Source organism: Mustela nivalis, assembly GCF_964662115.1.
Source record: "Mustela nivalis genome assembly, chromosome: 5".
Taxonomy (NCBI): Eukaryota; Metazoa; Chordata; class Mammalia; order Carnivora; family Mustelidae; genus Mustela; species Mustela nivalis.
Genome location: NC_139024.1, coordinates 157,770,509 through 157,786,391, shown reverse-complemented (window position 1 = coordinate 157,786,391; position 15,883 = coordinate 157,770,509). Strand labels below are relative to the sequence as shown.

Genomic DNA, 15,883 nt, shown 5'->3' with positions numbered 1-15,883 from the left:
GGTTTGGAGATAAAGGAAATTTCTGAAGGAATTTTTATATGCTAAAGTAGACTTACAGGATCCTGGGGGTCAGGATAATGTTAAGCGAAGGTCGCCCTCTGCTCTTAGCAGGGTATTAACGTCGAGGCAGCTGAGCTCCCAGAGGAAGGTCACTGTCCGTTCCAAGGACTTGTCAGTGGACTGTGGGCTGTAAGGAAGTTTAACTTTTTTTTCCTTTGCTCTCGTTCTCCCCATCAGCGATGCCGCTGGTCCTACTCTTCATGGAGCTACTGAGTCTACGGGCAGGAAGAAGGTCTCACTTCTCCCTGTGACAGTGAGGAAGTCAAAGCATGATGCCAAGGCCGGGAGATGGGCCCTGCCGGGGCCTCCCTCCTCCACGCTGGCCTCTCGGAGCACAGGCAACGAACGCTCAGCTCACGCCCTTCCCAAATGTGTTCTCGGGGAACGGGCCCAAGCGATCCCGCACACATCAGAATGGAAGGAAGGCAGCCCAGCCGTGTGTCGGAAAAAGGGCAGCTAGAGGTCAGGGAGATTGCCGGGCTTCCCCTTCCTAAAACCCACAACAGTTCTTCCCCCTCAGCAGACAGCAGGAAGAGAGGGCTTGAAGGAACCTCACAGACCATAGGACAGCCCTTCCTGAGGCCCAGCGAGTGGTCACCCCCAGAAGCCCCAGGAATGCTGGGCTGCAGGAGGGGCTGGGGGGAGCCAGTACCAGGCGGCCTCTGCTCCAGGCCCTGGTCACCCCCTGGGTCAGTAGCCCTTTTGTGTAAGTGCCTGGTGGGGCTGACTCGGCCGTCCGTGGGAGCACAGCTGTGGCACAGCCTGGAGGAGGCCGGCCTCCTGGATCCTCCCTCAGGCTTCGTCAGAGGCAGGGGACATGCACCCCGAGGGCCTCTGCTTGGCCTGACCCTGCTGCAGGGACGCTCTGTCCCCAGTCCTCGCGGAGATGGCTAGTTCGTGGAGGTCCTGCTTGCCCGGCTGCCTCCCCTCCCTGGTCCTCCTCCTCCAGCTGTCCTGCAGCTCCGCAGGTAAGACTGATCTTTATTTCTGCCTTGAGGCGACCCTGGGTTCACCTTCAATTCATCCTCAAGGTGCATCGCACATTATCTGTCCAAACCCTGGGTGTGCTGACAGGCTCCCTGCGCGCTTCAGCATCGGGCCCGAGCTCCATAGCGCAGCCATAAGGCAGCCCCAGCCCAGGTCTCCTGGAGCTTATCCAGACGACCTTTCCCGCGTTGCCTCCTCGGACTGATGACTGCGGACTGGAGCGGCCGTCAGGGTGGACCGGGAGGAGGTGGTGCCCATCCCCTGATAAGTCGCAATCAATGCTGACTGGCCGCATCCCTTCGTGTGGGAGAGCTCTCTCCCACGGGATCGGGCGCTCGAGTTTTCAGAGGAGCCCTGCTGCCATGTGCTGTCGGGTGCTGGGGGGACATAAAGGAAAAACATCCAGAAGACAGGTTCTCCGCCTCAGGGAGATTCTCCCCTCCCAATAGAGGAGGCCCAGCCCCACTTACCCCTTGAGAAATCCTAGCAGGTGTCATGGGAAACCAGTCTTCCCTTCCAGGAGCTCTGAGTCTGGCTGACAGACACACTCCACGTGGCGAAAAGTTTGGGAGCCTGGGCTGAAGGCACAGAGGAGAGGAGGGAAGTAGAGCCGCCCCAGTGGGGGACATTTAGGGAACAGGGTGTGAACAAGGACCAAAGCAAACCCACCAGGGGAAAGTAGGGAGCGGCTTGGTTAGGTTCAGACAGGGCCCACCCCATCCCCCATCCCAAAAATTAAACTGCAAGATGCCAGGACCACATCCCGTGATGGGACCTAACAGCTGGGCTAGAGAGTCAGCGATGGAGACAGCCGGCAGGAGCAGCTCTGCCGGGTGACCACATACTAGAACCTTCCTCCCATCCAGGGCGCTCGCACCTCTGTAACCAGGAATTTCCCCTTCCTGGTTCAAGAACTCCGTATACAAATCAGTGTCTTCTTCCTTGGCTCGAGCACACAGCCCTTCCCAGGACGTGTTTCTATGTTGAGGTCCCGTGACTCGGTTTCTTTTCTTCGGTGTCTTGGACAGGTCAGTTCAGGGTCATAGGACCGGGCCACCCCATCCGGGCGCTGGTGGGCGATGAGGCCGAGCTGCCGTGTCGCATCTACCCTGGGAAGAACGCCACAGGCATGGAGGTGGGCTGGTACCGGCCCCCCTTCTCCAGGGTGGTCCATCTCTACCGAAACGGCAAGGACCAGGATGCAGAGCAGGCGCCCGAATACCGGGGACGGACCGAACTGCTGAAAGAAGCCATGGGCGAAGGGAAGGTGACCCTCAGGATCCGCAACGTGAGGTTCTCCGACGAAGGAGGGTTCACCTGCTTCTTCCGAGATCATTCCTACCAGGAGGAGGCGGCCATGGAACTGAGAGTGGAAGGTGAGTGTTTGAGGGGGCGCGACCTCCCTGAGACTGGACCCTCTCTCAACGGAGACGCCACCCTGCGGCTCACAGCCCCCGCTGGGGGACAGGGGGGTGCGTACACTCACGGCCAGCCAGCTGGGGAAGCCGGGCCTGAGGCAGGGCGAGGAGGCGGCAAATGGCCTTGACCCCGGAACTGCGTGAGGGCCGTGCCCCTGGCTGGGGGCTGTGGGTGACGGGCTGCTGGAGGTGGGCACCCAGCACAGACGTCACGGTCCCGGCCGCAGGGGTAGTGGATACAGAGAGACGACTATGAGATGGTCCCATAGGGCAGTTACGGGAGGGCGAGCACACACAGAGACAAACATTTTAAAAAATAAAATATTTTATTTTATTTATTTATTTTTTTTTTAAAAGATTTTATTTATTTATTTGTCAGAGAGAGAGTGAGAGCGAGCACAGGCAGACAGAGTGCAAGGCAGAGTCAGAGGGAGAAGCAGGCTCCCTGCGGAGCAAGGAGCCCGATGTGGGACTCGATCCCAGGACGCTGGGATCATGACCTGAGCCGAAGGCAGCTGCTTAACCAACTGAGCCACCCAGGCGTCCCTTAAAAAATAAAATAAAGAAACCGAGAAACAGAGGCAGCACCACCCAGAATCGTCCATTCCCGGTTGGTTTTGCTGTTGTTGTTGTTGTTGTGGTTTTGCTGTTGTTGTTGTTGTTTTGCCGCTAGAGGGGGTGCAAATAACCCGAGAGTGAATTCCAGGGTCAAGCGGACTTTCTTCCTTCCACGTCTGGCTCTGGGATGTCTCCTTGTTTGTTGGTTCTAAACGGAGGCAGGATTCCGAAGGAGCCCAACGACCCAAGCCCACCACAGAGGCCCCCGCGGTGGGTGTGGGTGTTTTATTGGACGAGGAACATGCCCGGAAAACGTGCTCCAAGTAACGACACAAACGAGCAAACGTGTGAAAGAGAGACGCTCCCTTCCGAGTTCGCTCTCGGGAGTGTTTGGATGAGGGGGGTTTGGGCATTTGTTGTTCGGTCCCCTCAGGTGGGGTGCGGGGAGGGAGCCCTGACTGCCACTGCCGTTGGCTGAGGAACAGTGTCTCAGGGTCCTTCCGCGGCTCCGCACGCGCTCAGGAGACAATCCGTCGCTTCTGTGTGTCGCGGCCAGAAGATGGCATTGTGTGCGCGGTAACAACGCCCCACGTCTGGAGGAGGGCGTCCGGGCTGTGAAAACGGCTTTGTGCGCCCTGCAAGGCCGGGCGCACAGCTGGCCCGGCTGGGGGCCTGGACGCGCGGCCGTGTCCTCGCGAGGACGGTCAGGGGTGGCGTTCCTGCCTTCCCGTTCCGAGTCTGCCTCCCCCAGCACAACCCCCGTCCCCAAGGACAGAAGGAAGAGGGAGCAAGGGAGGGAGAGAGAAAGGAAGTGGGAAAAGTGAGAGAAGAGAGAAGGAAAGGGGGAAAAGGCCAGGCAAGGGGGAAGGAAGAAGGGGAGGAAGGGAGGAAGGGAAAGAAAAGGAAGAAGAAAAGAAAGAGCGAGAGAAACGAAACCGCCTCAGGGGACGGTGTTCCTTGGGTTGAGGTTCCACGTCCCAGCCCGGGTCCTCCCAGCTCAGAGTCGGCTTAAGAGTCTAAGGAAAGTGTTTTACCCGTAAACAAGGGACCGCCCCCTCGCCTGGGGAGCAGGAATCCGAGCAGCTCGAGGACTGAACTGCAGTGACCGTTAGAGCAGAGAATTACCTCCCCGCCTTCTCTCCAGAGTCTTTCTCTTTCTTTCCAACTTTTTTTCTTGCATTTTTGTGATTTTACTACCTATTTTCTCTAATCCTTTCCTCCTACGCTTCATTATGAAACTTAAGAGCATCACAGAAGCAGAGAGAGGATCACAGGGAGCCTCGAGGGTCCCACCCCCTTTCTGTGGCAGTCACCCAGGTGGACAGACAGACTGCCAGTTCCCCTGACCCGCAAGTCTCTCCCCTCCCCCACTGAATTACCAGGGCAAATCCTAGGCATTATTATCATTAAATCACTAAATGTGCAAGAATGGGTCACTCAAGGGCACTGGGCTGACTCAATCCGTGGAGCACGTGACTCACCATCTCAAGGTCATCTGGGGTGATCTCAGTGACTCTTGATCTCAAGGTCACAATGGGGGGGTGAGTTTACTTGGAAAACAAACAAAAAGAAAGTACCACTTCTTTTAAAAGGAAGGGCGCCTGGGTGGCTCAGTGGGTTAAAGCCTCTGCCTTCGGCTCAGGTCCTGGGATCGAGCCCCACATTGGGCTCTCTGCTTGGCAGGGAGCCTGCTTCCTCCTCTCTCTCTCTCTGCCTCTCTGTCTACTTGTGATCTCTCTCTGTCAAATAAATAAATAAAATCTTTTAAAAAATAAATAAAAATAAAATAATAAAAAACCATAAACACAATATTGTCAACCTGTCTTTTAAAATTAACAAAAATTCCCTAATATCCTCAATGCTACTCTCTGTTCAAATTCCCCTGCCGGCTCCCCAAATATATTTCTAGAGCTGTTCAGTTTGAGTCAGGTCTAACCAAGATCCACAGGCTGCTGTTTGCCCTGTGGAGTTTCCCACGCTCTAGCTTTGCTGGTCCATCCCCATTCTGTTCTACACAGTGCCCCATCTTTGTGTTTCTTGTAAACTGAGAGAGAAGTACAACCAGGTGTAACTTACTTTTCCAAGCATTCGTAGGTGATGCTCTCTCCTGTTACTTTCCATCAGCAGGCCCCTAATGGCTCCTTCTCTCCCGTTTTGTGATTTTAACACTTTGTGAAGGTATACAAGTGTGCAAGTCTGTACCTGCAGGGAACTTGGGATAAGAACTTGGAGAGCAGAATTGGCTACATTTTCTTCTGGGGCACATCACAGATAAGAGCCTTAACCTGCAGCTCGAAGAATTTGGTTCCTACCTAAGAAACCCTCTCGGTCCAGTTGCGTGCTGTCCCTTGCTGACTCTTGGTCCGTGCCCTTGATGGCCCTGTCTTTATCTGTCCCCAGGATAGGAGAGAACAAGATGAGGTGGGCTGAGCCAGCCGGACACACTGAGCTTAGACAGGCAGAGCTCTTGGGCGTGGATGAATGAGATTCTGGAATGGCAAGTTCCAGGTGAGGGCAGAGCCAGAGCCGGAGGCCACCCCCATCCGTGGTCCCACGCCACATCCCCTCAGTCATCAAGCCACCCTCGGAGGGGTTCATAACTGCACCGGGGACGTCAACGGACCCCTGTGCTCTCTCTTTTTTTAGGTAAACTCTGTTCCCAATGTGGGGCTTGAACTCACAATCCTAAGATGGAGACTCCTGTTCCCTACTGAGGAGCCAGCCAGGAGCCTCCCCCGCCTCGGCCCTTCTGTTTTTACCCTTCCCAGAGGGATCTTTCAAATGCATGAAATAAAACATATTTGTACTGAAACACGGCTATCAAAATGGGAAGAAATGCTAAATTTCAGTTCAAAGATGACTAAAAATAACTCCATTTGGTTTTCCCCTCTAACTGCACGGATCCTGACTCCCTAACCCCCACCCAGGCCCAGCTCAGGGTCAGGCTGTGCTCTAGTCTCGTGGGACTGTGGCCCCCTCCTCCAGAGGGGTGGTCGTGGGTCAGTGCGGTCACCCCCTGCCACCCCCCCAGCCCCCCCACCCCAGCCCGGTGCGCTGTGAGGACCTGACCTAAGTCTCTTAGCTGGTTCCTAAACTCTGTAAGACGGGCCTCGCGGGGAGCCTTCCCGGAAGCAGACCCGCTTCCCCCTCGGGCTGTGCCACGGCCTCAGGATCCGTGCGGGCGGGGGCTGCAGCGCTCCTTCTGCCTTCCAGACCCCTTCTACTGGATCAACCCCGGCGTGCTGGTCCTCCTCGCCGTGCTCCCGGTGCTGCTGCTGCAGATCGCCGCGGGCCTCGTCTACCTCGGCCTGCAGCACAGACTGAGAGGTAAGGGCTGGAGGGCGGGCCGCCCCCCACCCCCGGGAACGCGCTCGGAGCTGGGCTGCCTGGTGCCGAGTTCCGAGGGGCATCGGGTCAAGCTGCGGAAGCCGAGTCTACGCCTTACCGCGCGCTTGCACTTCTGCAACGGGTCCCCGCGTTCCCTGCGCGGCGGGGCAGACCTGCAACAGTCCGTATCACCGCGGGCCTCCCCGCCAGGCGCGCGAGGGTCAGCAGTCCCGCGAGCGGACACACCTGCCAGGGGCGGGGCGCAGGGGCTGTCCCCGCGGCCTCGGGACCGCACCTGGGCGCTTCACGCCGCGCCAGAGTGAGCGCAGGGCGTCGTCCTGCCCCTTCTCTCCCAGCTGTTCCGAGCCACGGCTCCCGGGCCCTGGGGGGTCTTCTCTCCCCCGCCCCCCGCCGGTCCTGAGAGCAGAAACCACAGGGGAGGGCCGGGGTGTGCGAGCGGGCGTCGGGGTCCTCCCCGCCTTGAACCCGCCCCGGGTCCCGGCGCCCTACTCCGCCCGCGGTAGAAAGGCGGTCAGTCCCCCTGGCTGAGCGGAGGGGGCGCGGGACGGGTGGAACCCCGGGCTCGCGGGGGCAGCTCGCTCCCCGCCATCGGGGAGGGGGTGTTGTTACGTCCCGAGTCTCGGCAGCCCCGTCTCCTCCCGCATCCCCACGCTCGCGGCTTTACAGGTACTAAGTGCAGCCCAGTGGGGGTGGGGGGCGCCAAGGGCACCGAGACCCTGAGGCGGAGGCGCAGAGCGGCCGCAGTTCAGGTGAGGGCACCTGAAGCAGGTCGGGGCACTGCTGCCCGCCCCCCACCCCGGCTCCCTGCGTTCTGCATTCCTGTGCTTCCTGCCATCCGCAGCTCGGAGCCTCTGCTCTGCCGTCCACCCGCTGCCTGCGCAAGGCCCGGGCTCTCCTGTCCACCCGCTGCCTGCGCAAGGCCCGGGCTCTCCTGTCCACCCGCTGCCTGCGCAAGGCCCGGGCTCTGCAGTCCACCCGCTGCCTGCGCAAGGCCCGGGCTCTCCTGTCCACCCGCTGCCTGCGCAAGGCCCGGGCTCTCCTGTCCACCCCCTGCCTGCGCAAGGCCCGGGCTCTGCAGTCCACCCGCTGCCTGCGCAAGGCCCGGGCTCTCCTGTCCACCCGCTGCCTGCGCAAGGCCCGGGCTCTGCAGTCCACCCGCTGCCTGCGCAAGGCCCGGGCTCTCCTGTCCACCCGCTGCCTGCGCAAGGCCCGGGCTCTCCTGTCCACCCGCTGCCTGCGCAAGGCCCGGGGCGCCGGCGGTGGGACGGGCCTCATGTCCCGGCCAGGGCTGGACTAACAGCGCTGCCTTTCTCTACCATAGGAAAGCTCCGCGCGGAGATCGGTGAGTTTTCGTCGCCAGCCCTCCGCGTTCCCTGCCTCCCCTTCGGCATCTCCAACACGGTCCACGGTCCTCGGTCAGGACCGTCCCCAAGCCCCGGGCTTCCTTCCGACGGAACTCCGCTAGTATTTCGGACCCGCGGCCAGCCAGGAGCTGTGGCCAGACTCCTTCCTCTGCCGCAGCCGGGGCAGAGTCCATCCGCTCCCCTTCCTCCACGGGTGTTCCTCACTCCTGAGTTTTAAGTGACCGGATCGCAGAGGCTCGGAGGGGTAGGGGTCTCCTCTGAGTGCCCCACTGAGTCCCTCCCTGTGTTTCCTTTCAGAGAACCTGCACCGGACGTTTGGTAAGTGCCAGGACCCGGTCAGCCCGGTGTGGGTGGGCCCCAGTCCGTGGGGAAATAAGAACCCTCGCTCCCAGCTGGCCTCCTGCCTCTTCCCTTCCCGCTGCCTTTTTGAGGAAGTCACGCTGAGATGTTGCTAGCAAGCACTCCTGTGACTCCTCTCCGGGCCACGCACTGTACCCTTAGCCTGGCCCCGCCGACCCCTGCAGCAGGGAGACCAAGGCGTCTGTGTGCAGAAATTATGGAGGGGAGGTACCCGGGCCCTCCCAGGCATGCTGGCCATCCAGTTGGGGACAGGACACCAACATCATGGAGGACCGACTACTTATGCATCGTTGATGAAACCCACATGGTACAAGTGTCCTTAGGAGCACAGAACAAGTGACTCTACGGGACTGATCAGGGAAGGCTTCCTGGAGGAAGACACACCAAGCCCCTTTACAATGTTGGCCCTTCAAGACTACAGTCCCTGTCCTTTTTGTTCACTGCCGTGTCCCCAGTGCTGAAGGAGCATGCCTGCAGCAGAGGGGCACCCACATCCCCGCTGCATGGATGTTGCAGAAATGCTAAGATGCCTTAATGCAGAGCACAGAGGGTCGGTGGCTGCCCTGAGCAGCCTTCCTGAACAGGGGCACCCCCCCTAGCACTTAGGGCTCCCATCGGCGTGCAGACCACGCACCCCGCAAAGGGAGGAAAGTGATCTCTGGTGGATTCAAAGCAAAGGTACTACCTTTCGGTACCATGAATCTCCTGGACATTCTGGTGAAACCTAACGGACCCTTCTCCAGAATAATGTTTTTAAAAGGGTCACAGATAACACGTACAGTTGCTGAGAAAACCACTGAAGTACAGGCATCAAAACATAAACCCATCTGCCATATAGTGACAAATGCTTCTTCAAACAACAAAAACGCACTAAACAATGTAGCAGCAGGTCCAATAATTTTGTCCAAATATTGATAGATATTTCCAGATTTCAGCAACAACTCCAGTGGGAATGAGAGTTTATCTGTGGTTTCTGTTGGTAACAGGGTCCTAGGTACTGTTGATGACTAGTTTGTGGCCTCCATTTTCAATGGAAGAAATGCTCAATTCAATTAAGGGCTGGTGAGAATCGGGATCCCGCACCGTTGTCACTGGAGTTCCCCAGATGCCTGAACTCTGCACAGACAGAGCTGTGTGTTCTTGGGCCCATTCAGCCAGTTAAGAAGCTCAACAATACGCAGACTGGGGGGAGGGGGGCAGGGGACAACCTCTAACCCAGTTTGTTCTGTGGCCACGCTCAGACCCCCACTTCCTGAGGGTGCCCTGCTGGAAGATAACTCTGTTTGTGCTGGTGCCAGTGCTCGGACCCCTGCTGGCCTTGGTCATCTGCTACAACTGGCTGCACCGGAGACTTGCAGGTGTGGTGGGGGGGGCTCTCAGTGGTGTGGGGCCGCTACAGAGCAGGGGCGAGGGGGGGGTGCTGTGTGGGGAGGGGCGGGTCATCTGCCACCAGTCATGGAGTTTTCTTTTTTTCCAGGGCAGTTTCTTGAGGAGCTAAGTAAGTTCTCTTCTCCCTTTATAAGCTGAGAAGGGAACACCAGGCAGGCAGGGAGGAGGGGTGTGGGTCGGGGTGGCCGTCCCTCATTGCTGCCGCCTGCAGGGCCTTCCCTCCGGCCAGCCAGAGGGGTTGCAGAGGGCCTCGAGGCCAGGGGATTCCTGGGGGCCTTTCCTCTCCGCGGATCAAGGCTTGGTAAACACAGATTCGTCACGGTGTTTCCTCCTCCCTCCAGGAAACCCCTTCTGAGCGATGCTGCATCCTGGCCAGCCTGGAGGGCAGCCTGGTGGCCCTCGCATGGGCTCCCAGGGTGTGGCCTCCACCCGCCGCACTCTCACTGGCCTCCCCGCCACAGGGACATCCAGTCTGCATTTCCAGGAAGGCTGCGTCCTCTTCTCCCGTCTACCTTCCCCCCCGCCCCCCGTCGGGCTGCCCACCCCGGCCACTCGCCATCTGCTGCGGCCAAGCAGGCATTCCTCTCTCGGACGGACGACACCTGTGCTGCTCAGGAACGCAGGCAGGACTGAGACCAGCCGCCTCCCTGCCGCCGATTCCTGTCCGCCAACATCGCCCATGGGGGTTGTTTCTTCCCCAGCGTCCATCCTGAGGGGCAGAGCTGAGGGGTGTGGAGGCTGCCGGGGAGGAGCAGGGGAGCGAGAACCCTGGAGCCCCTCACCTGCCCCCTCCCCGCCCCGCGGGCAGCAGCAAGGGCCGCATCCGAACACCGGCTGGACTCCCCAGTTGCAGGGATGGGACCCCCGACCCCCCACCTCCTTCCGCTCCCCTCTTAGCCCTACCACAGCCGCCACTGTCTTCTCAACAATTACCACTTGACGGTCGATCAGACACAAAGAAAATGGCAGGTGCTAATTAACGTACAGGAGTTTCTGTGTGCCACTTCTCATGTCGTCTTTTCAGCATTTCCCTGGTCACCCCTCCCCCTCCTCCTGCGGGGGCCCTTGACCCTGCCAGCGCATCAGCAGAAGCAAACACGAAGGAGACCTCGGTTAGGGAGGCCTGGGCTCACCTGCTCTCCCCCCTCCGGCGTCCCCCCCCGGCCCTTCTCACCCTCTCCCGGGAGCCTGAGTCCCGGGGCAGGTCCATCTCCTTCCCTGACAAAGGGGGGGCATCATGAAAGAAGCTAAGCCACTGGCCCAGGATGGCCCAGCACACCTGAAGGTTGCCCAGACACAGGTCCTGGCTTTTGGAGTCCCCCCAGTGACCCAGGAGGCTGTCCCTGTCCCCAAAGCAGACATCACACACTGGGCAGCGGTAGGTCTTCTGCCTCCAGTGCGTCTGCTGGTGTCTGACCAGCGCCAACGATGAGCTAAAGGACTCGCCACAGCGGAAGCAGCTGCGGGGCTGCCCTGAGACATGGGCCTGCTGGTGGCTGGAGAGACACGCTTTCTTGCCGAAAGTCAAAGGACAATGGAGGCAAGAGAACACCTTGAGTCTTGAGGGCTTCGCTGGGGGGCCGTGGGGCCTGGGGTCCAGGCAGGGGGCTCTCGGGCTGGGCGTGTGCATCCTGGTCCCAGGTCCCGGGGCTGCTGCCCACAGTCTCACAGTGGTCACAGGCTTCCCATCAGTCCCTGGCTGCGTCCCGGCCACAGGACCCTGGGTTCCAGTGGTGGCTTCTCGGGCCCTGGCCGCCAGGGCTTGAGTCACAGCCACAAGCTTCTGGCTGGACCCCTGGCTCCCGTCGGTGCGCTCCTGAGCTCCGGCGCCTGGGACGGTCCCGATGGGCTTCTGGTCTCCGGCCACCCGATCCTGGTTCTGGTGTGTCTTCTGGTGGCGTCTGAGCTCGGACCGATCCCGGAAGCACTTCCCACAGCAGGGGCAGGAGTGGGGCCGGTAGCCCAGGTGGACGCGGCGGTGGCGACTCAGCCCGGACGCGTCGCAGTAGGTCTTGTCGCAGAGTGGGCAGCAGAAGGGCCTGTCCCCGAGGTGTGTGCGCCTGTGGTAGCCGAGCTCCCTTGGGTTTCGGAAGCCCTTCCCACACTGGCCGCACCTGCTGGTCGCGTGGGGACTGTGCACGCATGGGTGGCTGAGCAGGCTGGCGCGCTTGCTGAAACTCCGGCCACACGGCGGGCACAGGAAGGGCGGCCCGGCCAGGGGCGCGGGCAGCACAGGGGTCCTAGGTGTGGGCGCCGGGGCCACAGAGGCTGGGCCTGTCCCTCCACAGGCCAGGGCCTCCTTGTCGTCTGGCGGCCTCTGCGTCTCTTCCTCGAGTGCCTTCTTCCCACTGCCTGCGGTGGAGGAGGGACAGGGACTGGCCGCATCAGCCCCATCCCCCCAGCGCCCTCCTGCACCGCCCCCAACACGCTGGCTCTCCCTAGAGCGCCTCACCGGCGGCAGGCAGGACAGACCTCCGTGTTTCCCAGTTAAAAGTTAATCAACATTTAATGTGAAAGTCTTTCAGCGGGAGCGGAGATGACAACTTTGGCCTATAACCCCATTTCTTGAAATCCATTTCCTCTCACTTGCAGTATCTCCCGCTCCCATGACACCCACAGGGGCCCTCCTACGTCGTACAAATGGGGACACCCAAGGGAAGGGCAGTGCCTTAAATCACGCAGCTAGAACGGGAAGTGGTGCCCGTGGTCAGCCCCACCAGAAACCTCTCTCCTCCTGTTCCAGCTCAGGAACAGGTCTCGACTGGGGCTCAGCATAAGCTCATGTCCCTTCCTCTTCTGTTCTCCTGAAGGGGACACAGGCAACCTAGAGGCACCCCGATCCCTGCGGTTGCAGACATCGGCTTGTCCTGAACAGTTACACATGCCCACAGGGCCAAGGGACGCGAGCACAGGGTCTCAAGCCCTCCTGTGGCTCCGAGTGGGGCCCGGTGTGAAGGATGCAGGCCGGGCGAGGACGTGCTCGGCCCTGGGGCTCCGAGGCAGCCTTCTTCCCGCCCAGGGCCCGGCCTGGACCCTCACCTGCCCTCCTCCTTGGCCATGCTTACCGGAAGGGAGGCCTTCTCCACTTGGGGGACGGAGCGGGAGCTCGGCTCTCCACTGCTTTTCTTCTTGCTCAAGCTTGATGACCAGATCTGGGGTAGACAGAAAGATTCTGACGGGAGCGGGAAGGGGACAGAGAGTGAGATCCCAGGCTTGGCTAACTTCTCCCACAGCCTTGTTTTAAGGACTTAATGTGGGACACTTGGGAGCAAGGAGGCACCCTCCTAACGGAGTCCCTGGCTCCCGGCCGCGAGCAGTGCAGTGAGCACTGCTGCGTGAAGAGCTACAATTTCAATGTGCCCTCACGTGCCGAGTATTATCTTTGCCTTTGTGCGGGCTTACATCTCTTTTCTTCTTACCCTGAGCTTAGTGACCTAGGTCCTTCACAGCCGGAAGGCAGAGGAGGTACAGGGTCAGGAAAGCAAGCTGTGAGCCAATCTACCTGCTCGGGGAAGCTGGCCGTCCCAGGGTCCTGGGGGGTGTCCTGGGCAGGGGGCATGCTGAGGGAACCCCGGCCTCTTACCCACGGACAGCAGGTTTCTGAAGGTCTCGGCCATGACGTTCTGGTACAGGAGCCTCTGACTGGTGTCTAGACACACCCACTCTTCCTGCGTGAAGTTCACAGCCACATCGTCAAAGGTGACCGGCTCCTGGGAGAGCAGGGGGGACTCGAGTTATCCAAGCACAGGGTTTACAAAACTGACTGAAAAATAAACGGTGGAAGGAAGGAAGAACAGGAAAGGACAGGCACAAAGCCAGGGATGTTATCTACAAAAGGAGAGGAAGGAAGACAAGTGAGGGGGTGTGTGCACGAGTAAGGGGGCCACTCCACGGAGGGCTGCAGGGTGGGGTGGAGGCGGGGGCCGAGAAAAGCCTAGGCCACCTCTGCTCGCAGGGGGCTGTTCAGCCTGGAAACGGCTGAAACCCCGTGTGACCACGGGCCAGACCGAGGACAGAGGACGGAGCTCCGGAGCCCGGCAGCGGGTCCGCACTCGCTGTGGCCGGCTCTGCTCACCTGCAGCCACGGCTCCCACCAGCACGCTCTGGCTGCAGCTGCCCGCTCCGCCTGCTCCGCCACCCGCAGGGGCAGCTTCTCCTCCGCGCTGTCTGCTTCCAGCGTTGTCCACGGCCCGTCTGGCCCCCAGGGCTGACGGGACCCCCTCCTGGAGCTCTCTGGGTCCTGGTCACTGTGCAGATGGAGAGGCCATGCAGAGGCCTCGGGGAGGTTTGGCATGGCTTCCCGGGATGGATGTACCTGCTCTTCCTGGTTTGGTTCTGCGGTCACCCTCTGGTCCCTCAAAGGGCAGGCTACAGGGTTCAGGGACTCGTCACCGGGGCTCCGCAGCTGGTGTGGGGCTATGAAGACAGGTGCCTTCTGCCTGTCCTGCCTCAGCCTCTGGCCGGTGCCCACCGCTCCCAACCTGAGGTCAGAGAAAAACAAAATGCGTCACCAGCAGGAAGAGAGCAGCAGGGCTCCCTCAGCGGGTCAAGGACACCAAGAACAGCGGAGGCCCCGCTGTGTGCAGGCACGGCCCGGAAGGTCGGAGTAACTGACCCCACTTCGTGGCACTTCAAGTGCGGAGACGCCGAGAAGCTCGTCCACAGCAGAGTCAGTGTCAAAGCCTAGGCTCTACCCCTGAGGACAGGACGGCTGTGTCCCCGGCACTCCCTCGGGCAGCCGTGCGGAATTCTGCAGACAGTGCAAACCACCTCGTGCAAGCTGCATCATTTCGACCGCGTCTTACAAGACAACGGGAAAGGACAAATCTCTAGACCCCATCTAGTGCCGAACACCATGGGATTCTATGGACTTTCACACGCGCTTCTGTGAAGGAATCAGAAAGGTCCTCGGGAAGACTGACAGGATAAGCAGCCCACAGAGAACACCGAGGCTCCGGTGAGCCCCGCACTGGGGCCACTCGGGGAGCTCCGGCCGAACCCCATCTCCTTGGGGGACAGCTTTCACCTCACATCTCCTTCTCAAGGTGCAGTCCCTTGAACAGCTCAGAAAACCCACTGGCCTTTTTTTTTCACTCTCCCTGGACTGGTGGTGAAACAGAGAGGGGCACTAGACAATGGCGTTAGCTGGATTGCTGAAGAGGAGGCACAACACAGCCGCTGTGCGAGATGTCGGGTGGGGACCATCCCCTACCCTGCGGCCTGCCGGTCCCCCACACAGCATTGCTGGGGTGCTCAGGAAATGCCCCGGTCCAGATTGTTAAGCCACCGTCTGGTCTGGGGACGGAAGTGCTACTGCCGCAGGCTCCTGGAACCTCCCAGCGCACTCGGCACACCCACACCCCTCAGCGGGGAAGGTGGTGGCCCCGGCGACCCGCCCTTCCCAAATGCGAATGCCCCGAGGGAGCCTGTCGCCATCTTCCCGTCCTCGTGGAGCACCCAGTGTCTGGGACCCAAATCCACTGTCCGCAGCTCCGCACAGCAGTCCTGGGACCAAGAGCCCCAACGCCCCTGCCAGGCTTTGCGGAGCAGCCAGCAGCCCGGGCTCCCACTGCTGGCGTCTGGGGCCCTCCGGCCGGGCCAGTGAGGCCTCCCGCGGGCAGGCCGGAGCAGAACTGTGCACCGTCGCGGAGACGGTTCACTCCCGCCGGCTGGGGCCGAGGGGTTCCCATCCATCGGGCCGGGGCTGCGGAGGCCTGAAGCCCCTTGGCCCCGAAGCATCTCCTCTGGGATCCCCGCTTTCTCAACACCGGCCAGAGGCCCCCCCCACGGTAGCCAGAGAGGTGGGTGCCCCAGGCCACACCCCGGACACCCAGGTTTTCACCCAGTTCAATGCCCGCCGGCCTGCTTCAGGCTTGGGGAATGCGGGACCAACACCCTGTGTTTGCCTCCGTCCCTGCAAGCTCGACACCCAGCTGCCCCACTCACCCGCGGTGCACTGAGGACAGGGACTGTGGGGTGGGGGGCAGTGCCCACGTGCCCAGTGCCGGCAGCCCCGCTCTCCCAGCCCGGTTTCACTGTCGCGCTCCCTGCCCGGGTGCCCAGCCACGGCTGTAGACCTACCAAGGTCGAGAGAGTTCAGTCCGAGCAGTCAGAAAGGAAGAGAGCCCCGCCCCTCACCAGCCCACCCTCCTACCCATAGCAACCGCAGGTCCCACCTAGCGCCGGGATCTGGATTTGTTCTTGAAAAAAGAGGATTACCTCCGATTAAAACTCACCACCTCCAACCACAGTATCTAGAGCCAAAACAAGACCCAGAGGGGAGGTGGAGGCACACAGCATCTTAGAAAGCGAAGGCAGGGGGGAGATTCCACCCCTTGACCGAAATGCTGCAGGTAAGGGAGCGCGGGGAGGGCCCGGCCCCTTACCCTCACTCAGTTC

At 60.5% G+C, this 15,883-nt stretch overlaps 2 protein-coding genes and 1 long non-coding RNA gene across 5 annotated transcripts; 1 reads left to right on the top strand and 2 right to left on the bottom strand.

Annotated features, from left to right (window-relative positions):
* The first annotated feature begins 756 nt into the window (after positions 1 to 756).
* MOG (myelin oligodendrocyte glycoprotein) lies at positions 757 to 10,478 on the top strand. 2 transcript variants are annotated; one of them, XM_082731666.1, is made up of 8 exons: positions 757 to 1,028; positions 2,076 to 2,423; positions 6,237 to 6,350; positions 7,693 to 7,713; positions 8,033 to 8,053; positions 9,337 to 9,453; positions 9,578 to 9,593; positions 9,826 to 10,478. In XM_082731666.1, exons 1-7 carry the CDS (start codon positions 947 to 949, stop codon positions 9,583 to 9,585), a joined length of 711 nt encoding a protein of 236 aa, XP_082587792.1. In that variant the 5' UTR covers positions 757 to 946; the 3' UTR covers positions 9,586 to 9,593; positions 9,826 to 10,478. The 2 variants fall into 2 exon arrangements, with proteins under 2 accessions (XP_082587792.1, XP_082587791.1); XM_082731665.1 differs by having other exon boundaries at positions 758 to 1,028; positions 9,573 to 9,593.
* On the bottom strand, positions 3,936 to 5,720 carry LOC309865390. The gene is made up of 3 exons (XR_014312061.1): positions 5,336 to 5,720; positions 5,100 to 5,225; positions 3,936 to 4,573 (listed from the first exon to the last, which is right to left on the bottom strand). It is a non-coding gene; the product is annotated as an uncharacterized lncRNA (long non-coding RNA).
* Positions 10,479 to 10,548: 70 nt separating the features above from the next.
* ZFP57 (ZFP57 zinc finger protein) lies at positions 10,549 to 15,849 on the bottom strand. 2 transcript variants are annotated; one of them, XM_082731663.1, is made up of 5 exons: positions 14,511 to 15,849; positions 13,560 to 13,965; positions 13,068 to 13,194; positions 12,550 to 12,636; positions 10,549 to 11,836 (listed from the first exon to the last, which is right to left on the bottom strand). In XM_082731663.1, exons 2-5 carry the CDS (start codon positions 13,776 to 13,778, stop codon positions 10,614 to 10,616), a joined length of 1,656 nt encoding a protein of 551 aa, XP_082587789.1. In that variant the 5' UTR covers positions 13,779 to 13,965; positions 14,511 to 15,849; the 3' UTR covers positions 10,549 to 10,613. The 2 variants fall into 2 exon arrangements, with proteins under 2 accessions (XP_082587789.1, XP_082587788.1); XM_082731662.1 differs by lacking the exon at positions 14,511 to 15,849 and having other exon boundaries at positions 13,560 to 13,970.
* Positions 15,850 to 15,883: the final 34 nt, after the last annotated feature.

What these genes read in the sequence shown, in the direction of transcription:
- MOG (XM_082731665.1), top strand. Translation starts at nt 947, where the DNA reads ATGGCTAGTTCGTGGAGGTCCTGCTTGCCCGGCTGCCTCCCCTCCCTG. An exon ending in AAAGCTCCGCGCGGAGATCG is followed by an intron (nt 7,714 to 8,032) that starts GTGAGTTTTCGT and finishes GTTTCCTTTCAG; the next exon opens with AGAACCTGCACCGGACGTTT. An exon ending in GAACCTGCACCGGACGTTTG is followed by an intron (nt 8,054 to 9,336) that starts GTAAGTGCCAGG and finishes GGCCACGCTCAG; the next exon opens with ACCCCCACTTCCTGAGGGTG.
- ZFP57 (XM_082731663.1), bottom strand. Translation starts at nt 13,778, where the DNA reads ATGCCAAACCTCCCCGAGGCCTCTGCATGGCCTCTCCATCTGCACAGT. An exon ending in CAGAAACCTGCTGTCCGTGG is followed by an intron (nt 12,637 to 13,067) that starts GTAAGAGGCCGG and finishes TGTCTACCCCAG; the next exon opens with ATCTGGTCATCAAGCTTGAG. An exon ending in TGGAGAAGGCCTCCCTTCCG is followed by an intron (nt 11,837 to 12,549) that starts GTAAGCATGGCC and finishes CCTCCACCGCAG; the next exon opens with GCAGTGGGAAGAAGGCACTC.